Genomic DNA, 27,825 nt, shown 5'->3' with positions numbered 1-27,825 from the left:
TTACAAGGGGGGAGTCCACTGCAGAAGATGGCCAAGGGGCTGCTGTCAAGGGCAGCACAGGATGGAAGGCTGTGGCACCCCACCGCAAGAACACCCCATCTCTGATCCCTCATCCAAAGCCCTGGAGCGATTGCTCAGCCTCACCAGCAAAGCTTTTCTCTATGTGTCCTACAAAGCAGAAGCACACGGCCCCAGCAAGCCACTGAGCAGTGCCCAGCTCTGCCTCAGCCACCCTCATCCTCCAGTTACCTGCATTACCCAGGCAGAGGATGAGGGGCTGGGAAAAGGGGGAGGGTTTGGGGTTTGAAGGCAAAGGACAAGGGGGACCTTTGTGTTTTGTACCTCTCAGGTGGGAATACACCCCACCCTGTTGTCCTTTCCAACAGGTAACAGGTTCATGTGCTTGCTAAGGACCATCCAGCTCCACCAGAACACCACGCGGCGCTTGGCCTTCCTCCACTTGCAGCTTTGCCCCTCTACCTGCTGGGGGGACTGTGGTAACTGTAGCTGGGGGGGGGGGGATGTTGCATTTCTTTCTGCCCCCTCTCCTCCTCCCCTTAGCCCTTTGCTGTGACACTTGAGTGACACACCTCCTTGACTCATGGAGCCCAAACTTGTTAATGATCACGCAGGATGGAAGGGGAGGGGATGGAAAAAGGCAGGGAGGGATGCCTTAAGCCCAAATTAACGTCTCTAAGCACCCAGGTGTTGTAAGAGAAATCCTCCTGAGCACCAGCTCAGCCTGGGCTGGGAGAAGCCTTTTGTTACCCTGCAAAACACAGGAATTGCGCAGGAGCTGGGCTGGCAGGGAGACAAAACCCCAGGGCCCAGGGCTGCCCGAGCAGGCAGGGCCCTCCTGCTGCTTGCAGCTCCTTGGAATTCCAGGCAATTGGTGGGCAGCCCTTTGTTTCCCCCCTGCTCTGCTCCCTCATCCCAGCAACAAACTGGGGCCAGTGCATCTTCTAGGCCTGCCTCAGTGGACCCTGAGGAGAAACAATCTCCTGAAATCTTCCTGGCACTGCTTAAAATCGCTGCCTGTTACAAGGAAGGGGAATGGGGGTCCCTGTGTGCTCTCACTGCACCCCACTGCAGATCTTGCAGTCCCACCAGCACTGCCCTCCCTTTAGAAAAAGCTCATCCCAAACTGCAAGAGGATTTCTCTGAGAAGGGAACCCCACGGCGCTGACCCTCGGAGCACAGCCTGGCACCACCATTCCTCTCTCTTGTACCCCACTGGCCCCGTTCTGCTTCAGACCTCAGCAGCTCGCAAGCAAGTCACAGTGGTGGGGTGGGGGTGAAACAACCCTGCCAAAGATGATGCACACCTGGTAGAAAGCAGCAGGAGGAAGAGAAGGAACAGCCTTTTTTTCCCCCAGGAATTATGCCAGGAGGGTTTCTAGCCTATTTATAGCAGGGGCTGGCTGACCAGCAATAAATATGTATTTTCTCATGGAAGAGGCCTGCTGCAGAATGGGCAGAAACTCTGGAGGAGAGACCCACGGGACCTGATACTTGCCTTGGTGGGGACAAATCACTCCCACCCATCACCAAAGCTTCCCAGCAAATCCATCCCTATCTGGGCTTCTCCCTCCAGCAGAAAATCATTCACTGGTTGCTGGCTTGGCAGAAGAGCAAGAGGCAGAATTCTTTCCTTTGGACCAGCTGGTAGCGCATTGGAGAGCGGCAGCGATGGGGAAGATGGAGCAGGTCTGCTGTGACAGACCCTCTGTAAAGCACCAACCCTTCTTCCAGCCCTGGCTTGGGGAGCTGGGACTGATCCACTCACTCCATGAGGCGGTGAAGGGGCTGCACTGGGCGCACGAGGGCTCTTGCTCCAAACCGGGGAAGGGGGACCCGGCACTGCTCCCACATCGGTACCGGGATGATTGCTATCGATGGCCAGGTAGGTGGGAAGGAAGCGGAGAATGCCAGGAATTCGGAGGTGACGCCAGCCCTGGGAGCCGTCCGCGGCACTCCCTACCGACGCAGGCTGTCGGAACTGCCTCCTGAGTCATAGCTCCTGCTCCTGCTGCGGCTGCTCCTGGGGCCCGAACTCCGGCTGCGGCTCCTGCCCTCCGTGCTGCTGCTGCTGCTCCAGCTTCGGCTCCGGCTCGTCCGATAGCTGGAGTAGCTCCGGCTCTGACTCGGGGAGCGGCTAAAGCTGCTGTACGAGGAGGAGTAGCTGCCGGCGCTGCTGGAGGAGGAGGGGCTGGGCCGGTAGTAGGGGATGGGGCGCTTGCGGGCGCTGTGGGGACAGAGATGCGGGTTACCAGCAGCACAAGGATGGATTCACTGCTAAAGCCTCCAAAAAGCACTGCTTATTCTGTAAAACACTCCCCCAGAATGTGTGTTTAGAAGAAATAAAGCCGATCAGTTAGCTGACAGGCCTTGGGATACAAACCACACACCCCCATGACCCTTGGGAATGTCCCAAGCACCAAGTCTGAGGTTGAACTCTGCTTGATGTTGTCCCAGAGAGCCCTCAGTGGGAAGGCTGGATTCAGTATTTGACACTGTATAGCGTGGAACATCTACCACAGCAGAGGGTGAAACAAAAAACTTTGGAGGAGGATGCTCATGGCACATGATGGGGGAGCCCCTGCTCTGACTTCATCTGTTGTAAATGAGACCCTCCATCCTCCCTCTGCCTCTAGCTGGAAATCCCCAGCCTCTAGGAGGGGCAGCAGGACCTGATCAGGCCAAGGGAAACCAGTCTCCTCCTGGAGAAACCAAGGGCTGGGACCCAAAGAGAGCACACACACATGTATGTCCCTGAGGAGTGCTGGCTGAGCTTGTCTTCAAGCGATGGGGCTGCATCCCCTTACCTAGTGATGCGCCGAGCTTCGAGGTGGCTGGGAGAGTCTCTCCTCCGCTTCCTCAGGGGTGAATAGGAGCGGCGCTGCCGGTCCCGCTCCCGGTGTGACTCCTTGTCACTGGAGCTGTACTTGTGCTCGCGCTCTCTGGGGAAGGCACACATTGAAACTGTCACTGCTGGGGTTTTGGGTGGGGATTGGGGCAATGACCCACGAAGGCACAGGTGAGCAGAGGACACTCAGCGCTAAAGCAAAGTGCTCTGGTAGAATCAGCCCTGTGCTCATTCGTTCAGCTGGACACGGAGACACTGAGCACAATGGACGTGAGCAGTAATCATATCGGGGGGTTTCAGCAGGGTGGCCTTGCACTGCCAGGCTAAGATGACTTCCACATACCTGTGTGTGTGTATGCACGCTGTATTTAGCTCTACCAAACCAGCCCTTGCCGGCTATGCAGCAGAAGCAGGCCAGAACAGCCCTGGCAGCAGGCCCCACGTGAGCAGAGGGCCCCAGTATCCCTGCAGGGCTGTGCAGCTCTGCCCTGCTCTCCAGGAGGAGTGCCAGTGTTGCTATGGTTTTCTCTTTTGTTAAATTCCCCACACACGTCAGCACAGGCCCTTCTGTGGAGTGGAGCTGACTTCATATATCCTGCTCAATGCCATCTGCAAAGCGCTGTTACAGGTCAAGGGCCTGATCCCAGCACGCAGGATGTGTTCTGTGACACCACGGCAGGGATTGTCAGAGCCTGCAACAACCAGACCCTGGCAACATAACATTTAAGGGTGCAAAATGTTCACAGCGGCAGAGATGTTACCAGACAAACCTGCCCAAAGGCATCTCTAGGGCTGAGCTTGTGGGATGTGCGTTTTCAGTTGCCTGGACTGGGTTTTCCTCTGCAAGGCTGTGTGAGTGCCAGCATGAGGGTACCTGACATCTCCACACACAGCAGGGGCACTTCACAGGGCCTGACAACTCTTTGGCAGAGCTGTGACTAAGATCCCTCTCTGACAAGGGCTGCAGCTCTGCTGCAGGGGCTGCTGGCCAGCATGAGCTCCTCTGGTGATGAAAGGTGTGGGCAGACCCAACTGGAGCCTAATCCTCTGCCCACCATTTACACCAGCATGATAGAGAGGGGCAGTCCCTAGGCTCTCCTGTGAGGCATCTCCCACTTTGATGATGCTCTGGCAAACACCAGCAGGCAGCCATCTGTGCACTCTTGGCTGCAAATGCTCGGAGCAGAGGAACAGCCACTTCACCTGCCACACGCTCCGAGTGTGAGGTACCACGATGGTCCAAAGCCAGGGGTAAACCACGTCTCTTTCCCAGCAACCTCGCCTAGCTCCAAAAGTGCTGTGTGAAAGCCCCCCAAACCAGCACAGGGCTATAGGAAATCCACTTTTCCCCATAGGAAGTGAAAGGCTCATCTCTGGGCTCTTCCCTTTGCAACCAGCACCAGCCCTGGGGCAATAAACGGTGAGAAATTCCCACTGGACTGAGGGCCAACATGACGTGCAGCCATAATCCTTACTCCACGTCCCCCTGCTCCCTCTGACCCCAAGTGCTGAGGACTAAAGCACCCAGTGAGGAAGCTGAGGGAGCAGTTTGGGCCTGGCAGGAGACAGCAAGTGTGCTGGAGTCCCAGCAAGGGAAGGAGCAGTGGGAAAGGATGAGGCAGCAGATACCACACGAGGAGACAGCTGTACCTGCTACGGCTGTAGCGGGAGTAACTGGGGCTCCGACGAGGCCTTGAACTCCTGCTCCCAGGACTTTTTTTGCAGGATTTGGAGGAGTAGCTGGGGGAACGTGAAGAAGACCTGGGGACAGGCAAGAACCATTCAAGAGTTAAAAATGCTGGAGGGGGAGGTGGTCAAGGCTCCTCCAAATCTGGGTTTCATGGGGCTGGGGGAAGGAGGTGCCCCATATTTCAGGGCTCTAGCTCAGCTCTGTGTGGCCAGGTCACCCCAAGCCATGTGGGATGAAGTAGGTACCCCCCGAACTCTTACACCTCCCCTGCAAGGAGCCTGCCAGGCTGCAAGAGTTAGACATTGCCCAGGGTCACAGGGGCAGCCGTTTAGAGGCCTTACCTCTTTCCTGAAGAACGGGACCTGCTTCGGGAGTACCTGGGAGAGGCCTTGTGGTGTGAGGAGCGGGAGCGGCTGGAGCCAGGGGAAGACCTGCCCGTGCTGGTGTAGGACTCGCTGCGGGAGCTGCGGCTTGGGGACGGGGGGAAATCTCGCTTCTTGTCCTCTGAGCAGCTGAGACATAAGGACAGGCACCCTCTGTGGACATATATTTGGACAGGCGTTGAAGCTGGGGCTGGTCCCTGGCTGAGGGGAGCATCATGCTCCGGCCAACCGCTACTCCCGTCCTCCCTTTCCACAGCTGGGGATAAAAAAGACCTCTTGGCTCTCCAGGCTGCTGCTGCAGGAGGCCCTGTGGGTCAGAGCTCAAGAGCTCACCCTCCAGGCTGTGCCGGGGAAGAGCTCTCAGGTGGTGTGAGAGGCAGCTCTTCTGTCCCATGCCCAACACATCAGAGCTGTCTGGTTGCCAGAGCCTGGGTCAGGGCAGCGAGTGAGGAGGTGAGAAGTGCGGGAGCAAGGGAAAGCCAGAGCATGGGAGGGCAAGGGCCTGTGCTCCAGCCTGGCTGTGGAGCAGCAGGAGCAGGGCTGTGTGAATTCCTCGGCTTCCAGGAGCGCCCTGGGTTAGAGCCCAGCAGAAGAGCAGGTCAGCTCCGAGGCAGCCAGGGCCAGCTGCAATCCCAGCTGCACCCATGTGAAGGCAGAGTTATCCCACTGGAGTCACAATGTGAACAGCACACACAGCCCTAAAATGGTACCCTCTGACTGCAAACCGAGGGCTTGTTCTTCCTAACACCAATTCCCTGGCTCCCTCTCCTCTCTCATTCAATGCTCCCACCCCTAGACCACATCCCGGGCCTAACTTTCAGCCTTAAAGAGCCGAGGGCTTGAGCTGGAAGAGCTCTCTAACACCACTGCCTGCTCATAGCCTTGGGTACCAACCACTGCACTTCAGTGCCTTCATCCCCTACATCACTGGGCAAACTCCCAGGAATGGGAGGTGGTGATGGAGGCTGGTATCCACTCCCCTCTCCTGATGATCCTGCAGCACTGGGTCATGGTTTGATTTGCTGTCCCCAGCCTTGATGCCCCTTATCCCCAGCGCACAGAGCTGCTGCTGTGTTATCCTGCAGCCACCCAGGCACTTGCCCTTCCCTGTGCTCCCCAGCTGCAGGAGATGCTGTCTTGTCACCCAGGAATGGACTGGGAAGGGGCAGGCTGGATCTGGCTCATTGGAGAGGTGAAAGAACAGCCCAGAATGGTTTTAGTGAAAATGAGCCCCAATTCCCTTCCTCACAGTCAGCAGATGGGGAAAGTTAGCACAGCAACCCCTTGATGCACCCCTCAGACTTTGCCCAGAAGGACCAGTGACTCTCTTCTTTGCCATGGTCATGCCCAGCTGAGCAGGGACGTGTTCAGGACACAGCTCAATCCAGGGCCAAACCCTCTGTTAACCATATTGATACCAGAAGAGCTAGCACAAGCAATGCCCGGGGCTGTGATGGCTGGGTTTTCATCTTCCTCCTCAGGCTACACCATCGATTAATGCTGGGTTCTGGCCTCCAGACTGGCAAGACCGTGGGTCTCATCTACATCTCACTGCCTCCAGACCACAAACCCCTCCCTGCCAGCTCACCACTGCAACTGGCGAGCAGGCAGGAGATACAGAGCAACAACGTACCAGGTATGTGGCTGCCAGCAGCAGCTACTGGTAATCACTGACCTTCGGTCTTGTCCCTGGGCATCTGGAGACAGATTTTCCAAAGCTGTTCCCTTGGTCTGGGAAAAGCAACTGGTGAAGGAATTTCCTGAATCAGAGCTGTTATCGCTGTTGGCCAGTTTGGGCTTCCCGGACGAGAAGGCATGGCCAAAGCCATCATGGACTAGACTTCTTTTCTCCTGGCTGTCCTTTGACCTGGATGAGCTCGTTTGAGTGGAGGGAGGGGAGGAAGTATCGTTTCCTGAGTCATATTCATGATACTCTCCATTGTGGCTGGCTAGGTTGCCAGGCGGGCTGTCTGTTTTGGTAAAGAGGTCAGCAGAAGACCCTGACTGAGAGATCTGAAAGCAAAAAAGCCATTTGGCATTGTTTGAACGGGTTTGGAGGGGGGGGTGGGGGTGTTTCTGGTTTTATTTTGCCTTTTTTTTTTTTAATAAACCCAGAAATTTTACCATCATGATGCACTGAAACAAAAGGAAAGAAAGTAAGAGAGAAAGAAAGAAAAAGAAAGAGAAGAAGAAAACAAAAGCACATATCCCTGAAAGAAAACCACAGTAAGAAGAAACTTCTTTTCCCCCTGCTATGATAACGGGAAGATTTAGAGATCATGCAAAGAGTATCAGCATGCGATTCATGTTAAACAAAAAGAGTTCAGCAAAGTAAACGGGCAACCAAAGAACCAAAGTAACTAAATCAAAAAGAGGACAAAGCCCTTATTTAACCTTAAAAGAGGGGAGGTGGAAAAAAAATAAATGAGTAAATGTGTATATACATATAAAAACCCCTACATAATCCTTGGGAAGAAAACAAAAATGAAACAAAATCTTAAAGGGGTGAATTTTTTAAGCTTCCTTAATAAAGAGGCTGAATGGATGGCACTACAGTAAGCAAAGAAAAAAAAAATCAAATCAAACCAAGGGCTTCTGTACAAAGGAAAAACTGGCAAATGAACAAGTTCTCGTTTGGAAATAAAATAAAGAAAAAAAAGAGAAAAAATAAAAAAAGAAAAAAGGGGGAGGGAAAAAGAAAAATCCCTCTGGAAATTAAAGGTATACAGATACTTCTTTGTGTGCTTTTTTACCCCCTGAAGAAGATATAGCTAATGCGCTCAAGTGACCTCTCATACATTCCCTGGTGTCTTGCGGATAGCATCCACTTACCCATCAAGAACTCCTCCTTTAGTAGGTAAGGTGTAAGAAAAAAGGAAGAGCGGGCAACATAAGTCCATCATTAGAGTCTCAAATGACATGAAAAAAACATAACCCCTCTCTTCAATCCACACTGCCAACTGATTGCTCGCCTGCTCTATGCAAATGGCACCACTGCTTTGGGGCTGCTTGCTGGTCTCCCTCATTATTCAGTTTTGTTTCCTTCTGCTTTAAATCAGGCAGTTCAGCCCGTTCCTGGAGGCTGAGTGCTTGTGGTCGCACCTTGCGCTAAATCCCCCTGGGTTTCATGGAGTGACAAAGGGAACTCAAGTGAGGGAAGAAGTAGAGAAATAGAGAAGGAAAAATATTCCCCCCTGTGCTGCAGTGGAGCCCTATGGGGAAGGGGATGCAGCCCTGCTCCTGCCAGCCTCTGCATGGGGTTCAGCCAAACTCTGGCTGGGTTTCAGTGGTTGCTGAACCCAATGGGGTCAGCAAGGACCCCAAACCCCCATCGGCTGCCCTGGGCAGGGCTGTTGTCTGGGGCCCTGAGCACCACCAAAGGGATTTACATCATTTGAGTATTTTACAGGTCAGTTTTAACTCCATTGGCATTTACCTGAGCTGGTCCAGGAATGTACCAGCACTGGGAGGGAGGCTATATTAGTGCTAACACCCTGCCCTTGCAGTGGGGTGAGGTTTAGGGCCAAATGCAGACCCAGCACATCTGCACTCTCATGTGGCCTCCTCCTCTTTCACTCAGATGCTCCCCTCATTCTGATCCATGAGGTTTGGTCTAGGGTCCTTAGCATGTGGACACATAGATTTGGTCCTCCCAGCTTGGAATAGTCCTCCAACACGTTCCCAACTAGCTGTACTCCCTCAAACACCTGCACGTGTGCTCACACTGTGCTCTAGGGCATAAAATGCCTTCCCTCTGTGCCATGCTCTCCACACTTGGAACTGGGCAATGCTTTGCCTTCACAAACCTGGGGTATTCCGAGTTGAGAAAACAACACTGCAATGTTAGTAATATCTCAGGGAGCAGAGACCTGGGTCCTTTGTCACACAGCAGTGCCAGGGCCAGCCCCTTTGGAGAGTATAGCCCTGGACTGGCTGGTGCGAGGACAGGGTTCCTTCTTATCCACAGAGGGATTACAGACCCTTTACAGTCACCTTTTACATGGAGCTCCTTCATCCCATCAGATGGTGCCTTCACATCCTGCCTGTGGCATCTGATCTGTGTCCCTTGGGTGAAGGTTGCTGACTTGGACACAGATGCTGAACCAGCAGTGACTGAAACCAGAGCAAAGCTACCAACACACACAACAGCTTCCAGCACACAGTCTGTGGTGTGACAACTGCCCACAACATCCTCACACTCTGAAAATGCCCGGAGCTGGAGGTTCTCCAAATACTTCCTATATTGCCAGGGAGAGAGGCATTACTGCTTCTGGGATAAGGGACAACAGAATAGGAACTGGTTCATCCTAGCAGATCCATACTGGAGCTGGAGACTCCCCCATCCCCACCCCATACTACCTTCTGACTGATGCTTAGTGCTAACTTGGAGACATCAGGAGCCCCAGCAGCAGACAAGGGAACTGAAGTGATCCTTCTTCACTAGCCAACTTGTACCTTCAAAGCAGAAACCCTCAACAGAGCAGAAACATCTCCCAAGTGTTCCCAGCCAGGAATGAATGGAGACACACATTGAAAGTCCTCATCTGGTAGTGCTCCTTACTTCTCAGCTCTAGCACTTCGCTGCCAGTCCTTGTTTACTCCAGTAGAAATTACAGTGTCAAGGGAGCATAAGAGAGATATTTGGTTATGTTGTTAACCAATTCTTTCTGAAACACTGACACCACATCCAGAGCCCTAAGAGAAATGACCTCTTTGCTTTGAACCACTGCACTGTCCCCAGCCACACCCCAGAAGATACAGGATTGTCTTTAAAACATGCCACTAGATATTTTTTAATGGGTGGGTTATGGTTTGCATTAGATCTGCACCCAACCCAAGAGACAGCCATCTTTTGATCACCTCCCATTCACAGGCATAAAACCACCATGTGAACTACTCCCTGGCTGCAGAGGTAGGAAAGGACTGGAGTGGGATGGGGCTGCTCTGATGGACACCAACCCCAGTACCACACACATGTGTTTCTGCTTCCTCCCAGTCTAAACCAAAAGGGCTTTACTTCTGCAGTTTCTTAGCATTTCTAAACCAGCTTTCAAGGATTCTGCTTTGCCTTCACTGAAGTCTACCTTCAAAGTAGCAACTGTTGTCAGCACATCACAAAATCTGTCAAGTGACCAGGGGATCAACAAGCTTCCCTGTAGCTCGACATCGGTGGTAGCAGCACCCTGTGGGATACCCACAATGTGTGGGTATCAGTGAAATAGGGAGCCCACAGTCCGTGTGAGGCCTGGAGGAGCTGGCTGGGGCACGGCAGGTGCTGGGGGGACACAGCAACTTCCAGCCCCCATACCTCAGGGCACAAGGCTGTAGCCAGTAACTCCCTGCAGGCTCTGGGGGAGATTTCTGTCGTGTGGCTAGAGCCAGGACGAGCCTTGAGATGCTCAACTTGCCTGTCTGCTTGGGTGAATTCCCCGCCTGATGACCTTGGCTTTGCTTCTGGTCCCATTTTACAGCTTCTGAAAGGCATGCCAGCCACCCGAGATGGAAACAATCCCACATCTGAAAGCACTGTGCGACATCTACAAACACTGCAGAGCTCAGCTGAATTCTAATGGCTTTTTGTTTTTCTAGAGTGTCCTAAAACACTCTGCTCATTCACAATCTCATTTTCTCTATGTGAACATGTTCATTTTTCCACCTCTCTAATAAGTAATTAAACAATCCCAGGGAACTTTGCCTCCTCCAGCTTTCAGCAGGGGAGCTACTGCTGCCCTCAAGGGAACCCAAGATACATTTATTGGAGTTTTTCGGGTTCAAATCATTATTTAATCAAGATGAAGGGGGAGCAGAAATAAGGCCCTCACCCATACACCAGACTGTAAGTGTGATCCTAGACCAAGAGGCAGTGCAGTCTAATAGGTTACAAAAACACAATCACTACTCATCTTCCAATTAAACTGAACAACTCCATTTACTGTGCTGCAAACAGCCCTGGGGTGAGAGATGACTCTACATCTGCTCAGCCATAAGGGGGCTGAGACCCATCAAAGAGCTGCGTGGCACAGCCTCACTTCTGCTTGGAGGAGTTCTTTCTTGGGTCTTTTTATTCTTGTCTTGCAACTCACTTCAAAGTGGAGTTAATTTCCTTTTCAGAGGTGCAGAATGTCTCCCCTTCGCTCTTTTCTCTGTGCATTGCAATAATGAAAGGAATAAAACACTTGTGTCAATGACCCTGGTGAGCCTTGTTCTCAGCAAGGGCTCAGCAGACATCTGCTGAGGAGCTGCTGGTGCAGGGAGCAGCACCTGCTGAGGGCTACACAACTACAGATCCCGCTATATTGAGCAATACTGAGTGAAAAATACCCTTCTTTTTGGCTAGATGGAGAGCTCAGGGTGAGGCTTTTTGTACCACAAGGGCTAAGCTAAGTCCAGGAGCATGAAAGCAATGACAGAACTGTCCCTGCAAGGTCAGAGCTTGGGTTCTGTGGAGCTGGGTGATAACACTGCTGAGCAGCCTGCCTCCTGGATCCATTGCTGGGGCTGAATTCCCAATAATGCCAGGCAAAGGTCTGTTCCTTTGCAAAGATCTTTTCAGCATGCTGAGGTGCAGCCAGTGTTATGTGACACAGGGTGTCTCCACCTTGGCTTCAGCTAGGCTGGCACTACTTTGGAGCAAGGGTTTGCCTTTCCCACCTCCTTTGGTACCTGGTGTATAGCACAGCCCATCAGTGGCTGCTGGGCTACCTGTGTCCCACTGCTGGGCTACCTGTGTCCCACTGCTGAGCTGCAAACTTCCCACACCAGAGGTAACCTCAGTTCCCTGGTGGGAGTTAAGAAAAAGAGAGAAGAGCTTCCATTTTCATGGCAGGCTTTGCCTTTCTGCTCTTCAAGGGCCCTCTTTGTTGACAGAAACACGCTGCCTACCAGTTAAAAGGATAGCTTTTCCTATGTAAACCAGAACAGGCTAGAGCAACAGCAAGCCAATATGAAGGTCTGCTAGAAGGTTTCCTGAGCCCTCCTACACCTGCTATCCCAGTATTTTCTCACTCCTACCTTTCTGCAGACACACGAGCATCATTTGGAACACCCATGCCCCACTGAGCCTCACTGAAAATCTGGCTCGAGCCTCTGTGAATTTGTGACATTGTAAATGAGTCTCAGTGGAAGTGAAGGACCTGGCAAGGCAAGTGTCTGCAGCGTGCAGTTATCTTCATCAGGTACAACAGAAGCAATTAGATTCATGCCCTGCAGGCATTTCTATTGCACTGCTCGACTGAAAGCACACTGGCATGAAATGCATCTGTGTCAGTGTAGAATAAAGCACCTGCAGCAGGTTAAGGGGATCCTGTTCAAAAATAGATGCTGTATGTTACCCAGTTTCTCCACATGCTGGGGCACAGACCCTCATGCAGTCCTGTTCTCAATAGGCGCCTATTGTGGCTGCATGGGATTAAGGGGAGAATGAGTAGGAGAAGCTTGGGAATTCATTGCCAAAAAGAAAAGCAGCAGGGAACTTTGGGGTGTTTCTGCATGTGTGTGTGCATGCACCAATTTATGCATAAAGGCAAAAGAGAAAGAAGCAGCAAGGTAGAGGCATAGATAGGGCATTAGGGCATTATTTCATATGCTTTATCCCTTATAAATTACAGGTAGACCTAGCTAGAAATTGTGGCTGTTCCAGTAGAAAGGAAGGAAAACAAACTGGGGGAGGAATAGCAGAATTTACTACAAAATGTTTCAAGTTTTCAGAAGAAAAAGAATGTGGAATAAAGAAAATGGCTTAAAAAGCACAATCTTTGATTTGGAAGTGCTATAAGATTACCCCATGGGATTTTATGCCTTGTCTCTCTGAGTCTCTTCATTGGGATCCTCCCCAGACAATCCCCTCTCCTTTGGATACATGACAATGCATCCCCCCAGGTAAGGATGGTTTGGCTGGGAAGGGTAGGGGAATGTGACACCCCAACCCTCAGAGGACTGAAACATGGCATTTTTGACTCCCAGTTCTGGATTTTTTCACACAACCTTTTCTTTCCCAGTAATTTATTTCTATGCGATCACCATTTTCTGCAAGAGCACATTTTCATTTCTAACACATCCAGCCTGCTCTCAAAGTCGAGCCTGACAGGACTAAGCTTATTTATAGAGGAACTGTTTAACTCACAAAAAGGAGAGGCATCAGAGAGTTGTGTATAGGCATTAATAAATGAGACTACAAGTTCCCATTCCATTTTTCCCTTGCCAGTTTTGAGTACATGATATTTAATGACCTTATACAGAAAAAATTCAGGGGCAGCACTTAACCAGGGGCTTCAATTTAAATAAGTGCTTAAATGTGAGCTTGAATGATGTCCCAAGAGGGTTGACTTCTTTTGGGGAACAAAAGGACACTAATGGGTCGCATATTAAAGGTACTGATGCCTTTTAGTCATTTAAATATTTGCCTGTGCTATTAACCCTTACTAGAAAGAAAGCAGTAGGGGCCTGATAACGTTTATTTCTGTCCATCCCCTGCATTTCTAACTGTAAAGCTCTGATTTTCCCTGCCCTGCGGCTTGTGTGCTCATTTACCCCAGTGAAGCAAGTGGAAAGGGGGGTGCAGCATGCCTGAGTTGAGCTCATTTTAAAGCTTTTACAGTTTTAAATTAGAGTTTATTCTTGCTCAGGGAACAGAGCAGCTGGTAGTCAGCCTCACAGGACTCGAGGAGCCTGGCTTCAGAGAGAGAAAACCTACAACTCATTAAAAACCAGGCTTAGACTTGAAAACAGTTACATAAAATATGCCTCTTGAACCAAAAAAAAACCCTGGGGCCATGATGCAGTCTTTGGTTGGCTGGTTTTTGGGAGGAGCTCTTAAGTCATTCCTACCTTCCCAAGTTGACAGAGGGCAACACCCCAGGCTCATGGCAATAAGAGCTTCATACCTTGTTACTCTTTCTTCATGGGCATGTGTTGATGTGTGGTGTGCAGGTTCTGCTACTCACTCTACCTTATATGGTTTTATAAGCAATGACTCACATGTGCACTGCACAATAGAGGTCTATAACGAGAGCAAATATGCATATCTATAATGTTGAGAGACAGCTTGTGCCTGTCTGTACCCACGTACAATCTCTGTGTATTTTGATCAGAGCACTGTCTGTGTGGGAGAGCAGATAAAGTCTCTCCTCTTGCTGGCACTACCTCATATCTGATGTAGCTAACTGCCTGTGGCTGAGCTATTTCAAGTTGATGACTGGGCCTAAACGAGAAAATCAGTTCCCCTTTATATATCACTTTGGCGATTGGAGGACTCTGTACTGAAGACACCTCTAATGTTACACATCCACACAAGTACCAGATTCTGCACTACCTTGAATCCTGTGTAGCAATTTATCTCTCCAAAATGCCTATTGGATACTAACACCACAATCAAGGAGCATCACATCTCTGCTTTGCAGCTAACTGGGAACAAATGGGAAACATGCCACGGAAAAGGAAGACTGCATATCAGCCTGTATCTAATACTTCTTTCAGTTTCTTCCTCCCTCAAATCTATCATCTCTTTCCATGTACATGGAAAAACATCCCAAGGCACTGAGCCTGATTTTACCCTCAGCTGCACGTGCAGTTCCCATTAGCATCGATGAGAGCTGCTCCTAAGTTCCGAATTCAGCCCCTGGGCTTGTCAGTCCAGAGCAGCAGTGATCCTAGAAGGATCCTGATAGTCAGAAAATATCCCCTTGCCGATAATCACCAACTCATTAAACATAGATGTTTCTTTTATGTATATGTTTGATTCCCTTTCTTCCCCTGAAGGAGTAAACTTTTGGACACGAAGACCAGTGAATTAAGTTCACATCCAGCTGAGCAAAGACTGCATAGCAAACACTTCCCTGTAAAATATCGTTGCTGCAGGCCACTCTTTTGTTTCTTTTTTGCTAAATGTCCTCAATTCATTATTCATAGGCTAGAGCCTTTGCAAATTTTTCCCCTCTCCAGCCCCACCTTTGGTGGGAAAGTGCTGAAGGAAGGAATGACTTGAAATACATTGGAGAACAGCACCATTAATAAGTCATAGTTTTAAACCAACTTTGTCTAACGTCACTGTAATTGAGTTATAAAAATTTCATATCAGATTTCTTGCCCAGATTCCTGCAGCAAGTTCCTAGTTCAAGCAGAGGAGCACAGTGTGTAATACTTACTACTTCCTTAGGAGACAGGAAGCTGTAGAGCTGGAGGGTTTGGCTGGCTTTTTGGCTGGCCTTAACCTCTGCAGAGGAGCTTCGCTTTGCCGTGATCTTGGAATGGTGCCGGGAGTGTCTTCGCCGTGTTTTACGCCTTTCCTCCCGAGACCTGGCTCTGTGCCTCCAGAAGACATGAACAGGCAAACTGTTACTCCTTGGTATTGCTGTAGTGCCCATTACCAGCTCCATACAAAGCCTTGGCAGCTCTGTGCTAGGCCATTGTGTGTGGGAAAGGTTTTCCACATGACTGCTCTGTGGAGTTATGATGCAGAGAAAAGGAGTGGTTTGCTTTTCTACTTTTTTTTTTAAACAAAGAGTATTTTGCATCCAGGCTTTGGACCTCAGCCTTGTGTTTCAGCTCCAGTTCATGATTTTATGATGGCTCAAGGCAAACCATACTTCCATACAGCCTTGAATGTCCCTATGGTAATACACCTCTAAGAGAAGGCACATTCTGTCTGCTCTTGCATGAACACCCCTCTGATTACCGATTGCATTCTTCCCCCCAACTGAACATCAGCTCTTCAGAAGCAAATTCCCAGTAGCTAGGAGTGAAGTGGGAGAGGGGGGGTGGTTTGCTCAAGTGCTTTCAGAAAACATGAAACATGATGTGTGTAAACTGTGTAACTTGCTATTGCAGTGATGCAGGGTCTAACACCAGCATCCACTTAGCTGGCCCCAGGATGCATCTGTCATCCACAGGACGGAGATTTTAATCAGGTCAAAGATGGTGGCTATGGCCATGGGCAAATACATTTCCATTGCTAAGACTGTTTAAGGATCTCTTGGGACATCAGCAGTACACAGCCCTTGGGCTGGGGAAGGAAGACTAGGCTGGAATCAGCTGTCACGAGCTGATCATCAGCCATGAGGATTAGAAGTGACTGCCAAACCAAAAAGCAGCAGCCACTGCTCCTCAAGGCAAAACCCTTCCATAGCTGAGACCACAAGAAGCTCAGCCCTCAGTGATGTAGCATAGCTGCTATCAGAGTAGGATGAGGCTCTGTGTAGAGAGTATATGGGTCACAGAGGCTGTTGCAATCATGTCCTTGAGCCCATTGGGAAGCATTACAGGACACAGCTCAGGGAATGGTGACATTACCTGCTTCGGCAGCTGGGGGAATGGGAGTCGGAGCTCTCCGAGCGAGAGTGGCAGTGGCGGTGGCGATGGGATTTCCGGCTGCGCCCACGAGAGCTTGAAGAAGCAGAGAAGAAAACCACCATTAGGCCAGCAAACTTGGGGGTGCAAGATCCAGCAGCTGGAGGCTGAGGTCAGTAACATTCAAATCAGAAAGGAGATCTACGTTTTAAGCCAAGGAGATTGTACAGGACATCACTGCAGGAGAAATTCTTCATGCCTTCAGAGCTACACTGACATTAAGGCATGTCATCTTACAGAGATCTATGCAGCACTTTAGCTGCAAGCTATTAGGTTGGCTCTGTAGCTTTCTGGGGGAAGATCTATGGAGTAGCATGCAGGAGTGCAGCAGACAGCACCAGTCCTTTCTGGTTTCAAGACTTTAAGGAGCTATATGCCTGCTCACTCATCTGCTTGCCTTTCATCCTGCAGCCTACCCCAAGACAGGCAGAAACAGCCTGGGACCTGCGCACTGCTGACCCTCAGTGGCAGGGCACTGTCCCTTTGGCCAACCCATCACAAAGCTCCAGTCCCTGCAGTTCTTGCTCCAACCCTCTCTGCAGTGCAAGCTCCCTGTTAAAGAGCAGATGCAGAAGGACAGGCTCTAAATAACACAGTACACTCAGTAACAGCCAGCCTTCCCCAGCCTCCCTACCTGTCACCCTGAGCCCATTCCCTCTCCTCATTGCCCACCGCAGCAGTCACTTCACATGTGGCAGTGTAGCCATCTGCTGAGGCTGGCATTGCTGTGCCAGCAGGCAAAGCTAACGGTGGGTTAGCCAGTGGGAACGCTCTGGTTTCATGGCCACACTATTGTCACTGAGCACTAATAGTCACTGAGCACTAATACAACCTGCTTGGACAGCATTTAGCCATTTGCTGCTATAAAACTCAGCAAAGCAATTGCTTGAGAACAGCGTATCCTTTAAGACAACAGAGCAACCTCCAGGGCAATTGCTTGAACTCCACCTGGCTCGTATCTGTGATGCTCTTCACACCCTATTATTATATTTAAAACTTCATATTTGGGGATCCTTGTTCCTCATTTCCATATGGATGAAACCAGCAATACTGAACATCTCTCCCTCATATGGTGGACTTGTGTTAAAATCCCCATGTTTACTTTTCACCTTCAGCATCAGTCCCTCCACTTTAAATGCTTTCCCTTTCTTTAGGAGAAAAAAAACCTGGCCTTGTGTAATTTAGATCAGCACATACACAGATAAGCCAAAGCAGCATGATTATACAAAAATCCTGACTCAAGATGGCTCACAGGATGCTATCTTATCCACACCAGGAGCAACAAGGAGGTTTGGAGAAGCCAGGAGTCACTCAGCTCTCTTTGAGAGCTGGAAGATGAGGGCTACACTGCCTTGGCTAGTTTAATCCCCAAGAGCAATTGTGGCTGTGCTACTGAACATACAAAAATCACAGAGAAAAGGAGATGGGCTCTCTTGCATGCATTAGAGAGGGCCTGTGCAGGCAGCACAACATGATGTGTGCCCCATGCACTCCCAATCAGTCCCAGCATGTACTGGGGTGACACTGGTGGCACCAGGAGGTGTTCATACCAAACCAACCATCAGATTTCCATCTGCTAGCCCAGTTTCTGTCACTAGTAGGGTATCCCAAGTCTCAGCAAAGCTAACCAGGGACTTCATGCCCAGGGCTCAGCCCCAGAGCTGCTTCCTTGCTCCGAAAGCAGGTGAGAAGCTGCAAAGTGCAATTCCCACGAGAAGACAGAGGAGGTGAAAAAAAGGAAAGGGCTTACAGGTCTTCCTTCCATCTCTGAGGAGCCGTTTTACTCCATACCTCTTGACTGACAGCTCCATAGGACAGGGGGTGTGCTCTGCTAACACTAGGGCAGATGGGATCCTCAAACTCAGGTTTTTTACAACCTCCATCACCTCCAAACAATCCCTTCTCTTCCCTAATCCCCATTGCCTTCTGCTCCCATTTGGAATATTTGGTTGTACTGTGTATCAGGAGTAGCCTCTACTGCAACCTCCAAAAGCTGCCAACAAGGAGGAGCTTAAGCCTTTCTCAGCACAAGCGTGCCAGCCTGGCCCTTGGGAGGCTGTGTGGCACTGTGCTCTGCAGAGCTGAGCTCATCCCTCATGCTGCCCTCATCCGAAATCTGGACTCTGCTCAGAACTGGATGAACAAGACACCGTACATCCTTGGGAAACGCAGAAAAGGTACTGAATGAGATGGCACAGAAGAGAGGGAAAGATCTCCAGCCTCTACAAACCTTTTCCTTTCCAGCAAAACCAGAACTGCTGTGTTTAGCTGCAAAATAATCCTGAGTTGCTTAGGGCTGCGCAGCTCCAGGGGACACACCACATCAAGCACTTCCTAGGGTCACAGCTCTGTGCAGGCAGGGTAAGGAACTCCATGAATCACTACTTACTGTTTTTTGTGTTTTCTTTCTTCCTTTCTCTTACTTTTAGGGCTTGAAGAACTAGATAAGAAATGGCTAATTAATTCAGAGATTTCTGCTCTGATAGAAACTGCACAATCAGACGTCAGTGTTACAGCTGCACTGCCCAAGAGCATGCAATAAAAAATGAAAGGGATTAGTGGTTCTGCCACAGCACAGGGGGTCTCTGAGTGCCTGCTGACAAAGCTGGCTGTGGGCTTGGCCAGAAAGGATCTTCAAAGGGATCAGCCACCTTGGTGGCTTCTTGGTACTGTGCACACATGTACTGGAATCAGAAGAGCTCTCCCAGTACACACCTGGAAAGCCACTGACCCCGAGTGTTTCAAAGATGGGCACTGCTAGGGGATTCCTTACTGTTTGCAAATGAAACCAGAAAAGAAATGAAGAGTCAAGGTGCAGGATGTATACAACATGGATGAGGTTGCCAGGGGCTTGGCTATACAAAAGGTCTTTTCCAGTTATGTGCTTGGCTGCACAGGTTGGGCTGGAGACCTGGTTCCTATGGGGTCTAAGGAATGCTGTATAGGGAGAGGGTAGCTCCAGACCCACAGGGAAAAGGGGATTCCACAGGAGTCACACAAGAAAAGCGTCTTCTGCCCCCAAGTAGTGAACATCAGCCTCGTGATACACCATTAAATTTGTATTTCTATGGGACCACCCACACTTGACCAGCTCTTACCTGTGTCTTCTCTTTTTTGAGGATAACCTGCAAGACACAAACACGTACATTGGATACAGGTCTCACAAAACTGGAGGTTTGAATCAGAGACAATGTGTTTAGGCCCAGTATCAGATTGAGAGCACTGTGAGACCACCCCCATGTACCTGCTGGGGTGGCTTTCCTTTAGGCAATGGGGTAGCTGAGAAATGCTGATGTGGGAGAAGCAACCAGCACCCTACAGATAACTGAGAATATGATCCTCAGGATAACAGGTCCTCAGAGATCAGATGCATCCCCTGGCCCTCGTGGACCTCTTTCCTCTGCTACAGCCTCCAGTCTTGCACTGCACTTAGTCTGAGGGGGCAGAGGTGAGGTCATTCACTGGTTTTCTGTCTGAAGGACCAAGTAGCAGTCGAAGGAAGAATCCTTTCTGTGTCATTCCAGAGCATCCTCACAGCCAAACCAGCACCATGCCCCTGCCTTGCCTCCTGGGGCACGCAAGACATGCTCCTATGTTGGAGCACAACATCCTGCAGAAGACACAGCCTGAAGTCCTGTCTAGAGGCACCGTGAAGCTGCCTATAGCAAGGAGAGCTGGGATCTGTAGGTGAAGTGCTTCCGTGTGTCTGGAAACAACCTCCATTGGTCACTAATGCTTAGGGGTTTATCATGCTGCCTTCTGAGACCAGCTAGCAGGATCCTTGGTTAGCAGGGGCATAAACTGGTACTAAAGGTTCAAAGCAAAAGAGCATCTGACCCCAGGCTTCCATCAGGAGACGGCATCCATAAATGAGCAGAAGAATCCTTATTTAGGGAGTATTCTAAAGGGCTCCATATCCTTCTTTCTCTTTTCTCCCTGTTCTTTTAAACTTTATACCCTGTTACCCATCTTTACCAGCTTCTGTCTTTGGTTCAACGCATTACAAATACATGAACGTTCCAGGGAGATGGCACCCCCTGCTCCCTTCAGACACTGCTTCAACAGTTGAGGGAAAACAGTGAAATATTTGCAATTTGAACACTTAACTACGTTCTTTAGATGAAAAGCAGCCTCCAGAAGGGGGACGTGGAGGCGGTGACCCAGGGCTGCGGTGGGAAGACTGGGAAGTCTTTCCCTGCTCCAAATGCTAACACTTGCTGCAGGCTGAGGGAGAGAGGAAAGGGACCGGTGCCAGGTTTGGCTCCTGTCCCTCCTCCCCTGCACCCCAACGGCTCACATTTACCCTTTGCACTGCACTTGCACCCCATTCTGTGCCCTCCTCGCCTGCAGGGACACCATCGCTGCCCCTCCTGCGTCAGCTCCCCTGCGGGCAGCCATGACCAGGAGCTGGTACCTCTCAGTGCTGCTGGGCACTGGGCTCAGCCACCACGGGCTTCCAACCCCCCCAGCAGCCCTGCCAGCACCGGGAATTACATTTCTAATGGCAAAATACCTGTTCCTTTTTCGCTTCTTGGAGCTCTTCTTCTTCTTCTTCTTCTTCACAGGCGAGGGGCTGTAGGAGGGAGACCTGAGGAGGCAGAGGGGCATTAGGCTCCCCGCAGCCCTCCCCAACCCTTACCCCACCACCAGTGGCATTCCCTTGGGATGGAGAGGAGCTTGGGAATGCTGGGATCCCCCCAGACAGGCTGCAGGGGAGCCCTGCCCCAGCCTCTGCTGCCCTGAGGGGAAGGCGAGAACATGGCGGCCGCTGCCTGGGCCTGTGAGGCGCCTCCGCACAGGGAGCTCAGCCTCCATGTTAGTCACAGAAGGCTTTGGGTTGACGGGACCTCAAAGCTCATCCACTTCCAACCCCCTGCTAGGGGCAGGGATGTTTTAGGCTGACTTTCTGCCCTCACACAGAGCCAGGGCTGCCTGTCCCCCCCGGCTGCCATGGCCGCCCTCACCTCCTTCGCTTCTTGCGCCCGGATTTCTTCTTCTTCTTCTTGCCCCGGGCTGGCTGTGGCGGCCACTCCCCATCGCAGGACGGGCTGAGGACACGGCGGGGATCAAGTGAGTAGAAATTAACCCCAATCCACCCCGGACCAGCTCCCATGGGGCTGCTCTGTCCCAGCCCCACCTCAGGGACACGTGGGGCAGGGAGATCCCCATGGACCCGGGGCACAAGTAAATGCTTAATTACCCTCTAACGAATGCTTTGGTCCCAGTTAAAGGAGGGGTCTCCTCTGGGGGTCTGATGGAGCTCGAATGAGGCAGCTCCCGTGCAGCCACGCTGGGGGATGATTTAAAGCGTGTTTGCCGAGGTTAACAACGCCGGAACAGATTTATGGGGTTCCATCGCTCTTTGTAAATATGCTTTAAATAATTAATCGCCCTTTCATTTGCATACAATAATTATCGCTACCAGATGCGCCTGGCGCTAATAAAAGGCTTGACATATGTTAAATAGCAATTGATTAGAAATATAGATGCGTTTATTGAGATGCTATGGTAATTTAATGAGATATGCATCTCTTACACAGTCGTTAAACCTTGGGAAAAGAAGCCTCCCGTAAATCAATTTCTCTTTTTAAGCATATGCGATGTTACGTTTCAATGCAAAGCAAGCACCGTGGTTAAATTAATTCAGAGGCTGAAAATGCAACAGATCCGCTGTGGCTACTCATTCACCATGGTAAATGCCCCTAAAGACAAGGGCAGCTGGTGGCTCCCCCACACGGGTCCGGATTGAGGTTTGTGGGGGGCACAACCAGCTCCCCAGGGCCTCTGCAAAGCCCCTGTTGAAAATGAGGGTGCTGGGTTGTGCCTCAGTTTCCCCACTTCTCGCCCTGCCAGCGGGAGCAGCCACTAGCAGGGAAGGTGTGGAAGCAGCCCCATGTTTGGGGAGTGCTACAGGAACGGGCCAAAAGTTGAGCAGGTCTCTGTGGGAAGAACAAATGTTATTGTTAATACAAGTCCTAATGCAGAGCAAATGGCACTTTGGACAGCGGGGGATGCGCTCAGGTGCCACTGCCTCCCAAACGCTTGCTTATCTGGGCTGAATGACTCCCCAAATTACCCTATCATGACAAGCCAATTGCTGAGCTCTTTTAACACACTCTGAAAAACTGCTCTGCAGCATGACACTGCGCACCCATGCTTCCATTGGGAACGGTGAATGGCTGCGTGCCGAGCGCTGCTGGGGCAGTGAATCCAAGGTGGAACCACACTGTGACCCCAAGGAGCACCCAAATGCTCCTTCTTGCTCTCTTTCTCCTCTCAAGGATTTCACGGAGCAGCAGAAGCACTGTTAGGGGATACAGCACACCTTGGGCTCAGCAGGTCTTTTGTCTGCATTAAGGTAGAGGAGATGTGTTTTCCAAGACAGCTCATTGCTAAGCTCAGCCATCTGCCAAAAGACATCCTAATGGTGTGTGTGCTAGACCAGGGACCTGAACACTCATTTCAGCCGCTCAGTTGTCAGGATGCTCAACCCCAGCTCCGACATGCTTTCCCCTAGGACAGATTTGGACTCCACACACAAGTCTCAGTACATCTCAGCTCCTGCCTTGCCCAGGGCCACAGCCATGGGAGGACTGAGAGGACCTTCTGACCATGCAGCCGCAGGCAGTTTCAATGGAGCCCTTGTCCCTCTCCTGAGATGAAGCCTTTTGTCTTTGATGTGGAAGCTTTCTCCTTGCACCGATACTACTTTAATTGTTTCTCTGCGATTGTAATCAAAGTCTAATTAAAAACACGCTTTAGATTATTGTTCCGGTTAGCCTGAAATCTGAAGATATGAAATGTGCTTTCTTGCTCTTTCTTTCCAGCATTTTAAACCAAATGGAGAAGCTTTAATCCCAGAGAGTTTAGCAGGCAGAGCTCAGGGACCCCAGCTGCTTCATTTACAACATTCAATTCATTTTTCCCTTCCCAAGTTGTCAGGGGCTAATGACAAACTGATAATGAAGCTGTGTCCTGATGAAGCCAGTGCTGCTGGTCTGGATGTGGGCATGCAGAGAGGGTAATTGCTGAGGGTGATGACCAGCCAGGGGTACCCTGTTAACCTGGTAGCACACAGAGATGCTGGCAGGTCACAGCAAGGAGGCTGTAAGAGCGAGGTGTGGAGTGTACATAAACTACAGGTTTCTCCTTGCAGACACACACAGGGGTTTCACACAATTGCATGCCTTTGCTGGACACACACACAGCCATCGAAGCCATCCCAAGCTCTCACAGGCCCCTATAGGGGCTGGGGAAACAGTCACAGATGCCTCCTCTGCCATCCCCCTGGCTCGTACCTGCGTGACCTGTGGTGTGCATGGTCTCGTCTCTGCTTCCCCTTCACACAGCCATTGGTGCTGGAGGCATCCTTGACTGCACGGCCACTCTGCTTCTCAGGACGTCTGTCCTCTGCGGGGTACGACAGGCAGCTGAGCGTCCCACTGCGGAGCCAGAGCACATAAAGAGAGCAATAAAGGACTGTCCATTCAGCTGGGCTCGCTGGCTGAAGGTTTCCCATGTACTAGAGAATCCCCTTGCTGCTGTGAAGGAGAGCTGCAGATTGCTCTCAGACCTCCTGAACCCATGGTGCTCAGCCCTGCAGTGGGAAACACTCCTACGAAGCTCCAGAAAGCCCCCACTTCCAAGCCAGGCTGCATCCCATCGTGAGCATGCTGTGCTCAGCTCTCAAAATGCCATGACCACCCTGTACTGCAGGGACAGCATGAGGTCTATGTAATATACCAGCAAGGAGCAACGGTACCAGATCAGGACCAGCACCCCTGACATCTTCCTCTGCATTGTGGGTTTTAGCTCAGCAGCTCTGCAGAGGCAGCACTGGTTTGCCCTCTGGTAGGAAAAAAAGCCCACTTTTGCATTTCAAATGCCATTCTCCACACCTGCCATTGCATTGGAAATACCTTGCCCCACAGTCCTCATCCTGTCCCTGTAACCAGCACTCAGGTGGAAGGAACTTTGGGCAGCCAAAGAAGAGGTCTCTTTCTTGCTCCTATATATAGGGTGCTGGGCCAGTAAACACAGCTGGTCCTGCTGATAGCCTGAACTGGAGAACCTGGGGCAGCCCAGCAGAGTTGTGGGGAACCACTGGTCTAGGTAGGTGCCTGCAAGAGCCCTGGGAAGGCCATGAGAGTTGACAAGGAGCAGAGCCAGGGCAGGCAAAGCCTGAGGTGAAAGGTCTCCAAGAAACAGCTGGTGAAGCAAGCTGAAATGGAGAAAAGAAGCCAAATGGAGAAAACAAACACCAATGAGCCTGAGCTCAGACATGTGGGAGGAAATAAATGGGTTTCCAGTCCCTGCTGATGTTTACCTCGAAGATAAGGAAAAGCCATAAACAATACCCAACAGGGGTGCCAGGGATGCCACAGTTCTGGCGTCAGAGTATTATTTGAACAGATAAAGCAAGTATTGGCATGACCATAGTGGCTCAGGGATGCCAGGAGGATGCTCTGGCTGCAGAGACCATCACACATGAGCTGCGGAGATAGCAACAAGGGGTTAGAGCCAGGTGCATGCTGCACATCATGGCACTAAATGGGGCCAAACCAGTGGTTAGAGAGCAATAGTGATGCTCCGGTTAGGCATGGCCCAGTCAGAGGAACATCCTGCTGCCTCCCAGCCAGGAGCAACATGGAGCAACTGCAGAAGAAGGGTCACTCCTCGCTTTCCAGCTGTGTTTTGTCTCTCAGCAACCCCCCACTTTCTCTAATAGGTGACTCCTTGGAGCCTGTTTTGTGATGCCTGAGTGTTTAAGGATGTGCATCAGCCAAATACAAGTGACAGGGGTACAAGTGAGGGCAAGCTGGGTGAAATATTTCTGGCTCAGGACATGCAGGAGTTGATGGTCCCTCTGGTTTTGAAAATCTGTTACTCTGCTTAATAGATTCCCAACAACTGTGTTATTTTTAAGCACCCAGGAAGCTACATGGTTAATTGCTGTCTTTGTGTGAACTAATTAGCTTGTGGCCTTTCCAGAACCCCTTTTAAGAATAGTCTTCTGAGGCTCGATCATTAGGATCCATTAAAAATGTCCCAAAATTAATGACCTGTGCAAGTCTGGGTTGAATCAGCTCCAGCAGCAGTGGGAAGGGTCCCCCGGGGCTGGTGGCACAGTGGGCACTGCTGCCTTGCAGGAGGAACCCAGGCACAGCAGACAATGTTCTTCTCACCCCAGCCTGAAATGGGATTTTCAGGTCCTGAGGTTAAAATACATTGGCCTTGAGACAGACAGGGACTCTGTCCTGCAATGTGCTAGGTGAACCATTTCTCCTGGACTTGCAAGTAGCTATTGATGGAAATAATTATTCTCCCAATTCCATCAAAGGCTGGATTCAGTTCTCGCTGGGAGTCATGAACATTCTAAACTGGCTGGTAATCCCCTTGCATTAAGCTCTATAGACATTGATTGAATATATATGTGTATAGAAAAACGTCGCTGTTGTTCTTGTCTTTCATGACTGGTGTAAGAGTGCAGAGTCCCATTGCCTGATGCCACCCCTGCCTCCCTCTCCTGGGGGGCTGGCATATCACCCCCACTTTGTAGTGGCACCACTGAGGCCAGTTAACCATGCTGTGCCCCTCACACTCAGCAACAGCTCCCTTTGGGACTGGACATCCCTGTTGGCTGGGGAAAGGCAGAGAGTCACTGACAGGTTTGTCAGGAGGCTTTTGCACCAGTGATTGTATGGGAGCACGAGGTGGCCATGCACATGGGTAGCAGGATAAAGGGCACTTCTCTGCAGTGGGCAAGGAAAATGCAAGACCAGGGAAGTCCCTCAGAGTGTTTGCAAGACACTGGGAGATGTGCCAGGCTCAGCATGGAGCGATTCTAGCAGCCTTTGCAGAGAATGGGGCAAAGGCACAGGGTATCTGCTGCCTCAGGGAGCACAGTCATAAACCATCCCCAGTCCTCCACCCGGGGCTGCCATGCTCGATGCCATGGCCAAGTGCCATCACATCAGGACATGAAATGTGGCACTTGGTGATACGCACTTCACCGGGAGCTGAGCCCAGCGACACCCATCCCCTGCAGCCCCACGGTGACAAGCAGTCACTGCGGGTTTGGTGTGCACTTGACAACCCTGCCTGCTGGCACCTCAGTGCTGCTGGAGCCAGGCAGCTGCCCTCCCCTGCCCGCAGGCTCCTGTGTCCCAGCCCCGAGCAGCCCCCTGCCACAAACCTTCCATCAATCATCCTTTTGCTTGCAGAAACCCATCCCAAGAGGAGAGAAAAGGAAGCAAATTTCCTTCCTAGTGACCTAGTGCTGGACGCTGCCACCAGCCCATCTCCCACCAGCAGCAGCATCGTCCCTTGCCTCTACAGGATAGGCTCCAGCAGTCCCAGCCCTCTGTGGCCTTGCTGTGGCCCCTCTGCCCTTTCCTGCTGCTTTGCAAGCAGCAGTGTAAGCACTCTGGGGCTGAATCATGCTAACCAAGCCATTTGGGGTATTTTAAATCATTTCTTTTACTTTGAACACACAGCCGCATACACAAGCACTTCGGAGGCCCCAGGCCCTGACTGCACTTGGCAGACCTGCACCAACAGCATTTCCAAACTCAGGACAGAGTATCTGAGAAGGCCTATATGGAAACTTGCCCTTTTCAGCCCTGGGAGGCTCCACGTTCCCATCATCTCTACAGCCCCCTGTGAAACTGTAGGAATGGCTCCAGCCAACCCAAGCCCCCAAAGGGAAAAAGGTTAAAGCATCTCTGTTGAGCCTATTAGCTGTGAATGTTCCAGCATTAAACCAGTGACGGATTCCTTGCCTGGGGTCTGGGGACATCAGCCCATGAAAGGACACAGGCTTCCATGGCACCCACAGCTGCTCCCACCAGGGATGCTCTTCTCCTGAGTACCACGCAACACGCACATGGACACATGATTCAATATCTCATCTTTCCTCTCTCCTTTCCTCACCTGAAGGGTTTGGCTGCACAACAGGGGCTGGGACTGGGTTAGGGTCCCCGTTGTCCTGCATCCCTGTGGCTCTCTGCCGCAGCCACTTCCAATGTGCTTCTGCTCTGGGCTCTTAGGGTGGCCTGAGCTGCTCGCAGCTCTTCTAAAATCCACCACTTTGGGCTAAGAAGCCTTTTGGTGCTGTCAAAACAACCCTTTGATTTTCTGTTTTGCTCATCTGATTGTAACAGAAAACGGTCGAAGCATTGCTTTGTCCCTGGAGAGGGAAGGGGCAGAAAGGAAGGTTGTAAAGACACTGCCAAGCAAAAACTCCAGCAGATGTGTTTATGTAAAGCTCTTTGCAATAGGCACTAAAAATACCTCTTCAAAATTAGGAGATGGGGAAAATTGCAAGTGCTTCCCACAAACACACACACACACAAACACCCCGTGGCACCAGGTTCTTTCCCCACCTCATTCCGCCCGTTATTATTAGTGCAGCAGGAGCCCTGCAGTTTGTTATTGAAAATTATAATAGCAAATCACTGCGATATTTTCCCTGATTACACTGACTCCAAGCCAGTTCAATTTTAATCTTCTCCCCGCTATTTTTTCCCCGTGCATCAGCAGAG

General features: G+C 50.9%; 1 protein-coding gene across 1 annotated transcript in view; it reads right to left on the bottom strand.

The window, feature by feature from the left end:
- Positions 1-1,156: 1,156 nt before the first annotated feature.
- Positions 1,157-27,825, bottom strand: part of SRRM4 (serine/arginine repetitive matrix 4) — a 39,195-nt gene continuing 12,526 nt past the window's right edge. Inside the window, exons 2-13 of the mRNA XM_061465821.1 lie at positions 23,581-23,724; positions 21,247-21,330; positions 20,796-20,870; positions 19,381-19,407; positions 18,672-18,722; positions 16,226-16,318; positions 15,082-15,244; positions 6,615-6,952; positions 4,898-5,092; positions 4,517-4,627; positions 2,826-2,960; positions 1,157-2,245 (exon numbers count right to left, since the gene is read on the bottom strand). Coding sequence (XP_061321805.1) covers positions 1,978-2,245; positions 2,826-2,960; positions 4,517-4,627; positions 4,898-5,092; positions 6,615-6,952; positions 15,082-15,244; positions 16,226-16,318; positions 18,672-18,722; positions 19,381-19,407; positions 20,796-20,870; positions 21,247-21,330; positions 23,581-23,724 — 1,684 coding nt within the window. The 3' untranslated portion in view covers positions 1,157-1,977. The remainder of the gene's footprint in view (positions 2,246-2,825; positions 2,961-4,516; positions 4,628-4,897; positions 5,093-6,614; positions 6,953-15,081; positions 15,245-16,225; positions 16,319-18,671; positions 18,723-19,380; positions 19,408-20,795; positions 20,871-21,246; positions 21,331-23,580; positions 23,725-27,825) is intronic.

This window comes from Pezoporus flaviventris, unplaced genomic scaffold (assembly GCF_033815535.1).
Source record: "Pezoporus flaviventris isolate CSIRO_AGI_PZ_B2104156 unplaced genomic scaffold, CSIRO_AGI_Pfla_v1 ptg000041l, whole genome shotgun sequence".
Taxonomy (NCBI): Eukaryota; Metazoa; Chordata; class Aves; order Psittaciformes; family Psittacidae; genus Pezoporus; species Pezoporus flaviventris.
Note: the sequence above shows the minus strand (reverse complement) of the source record. Positions and strands in the feature narration are given on the sequence as shown.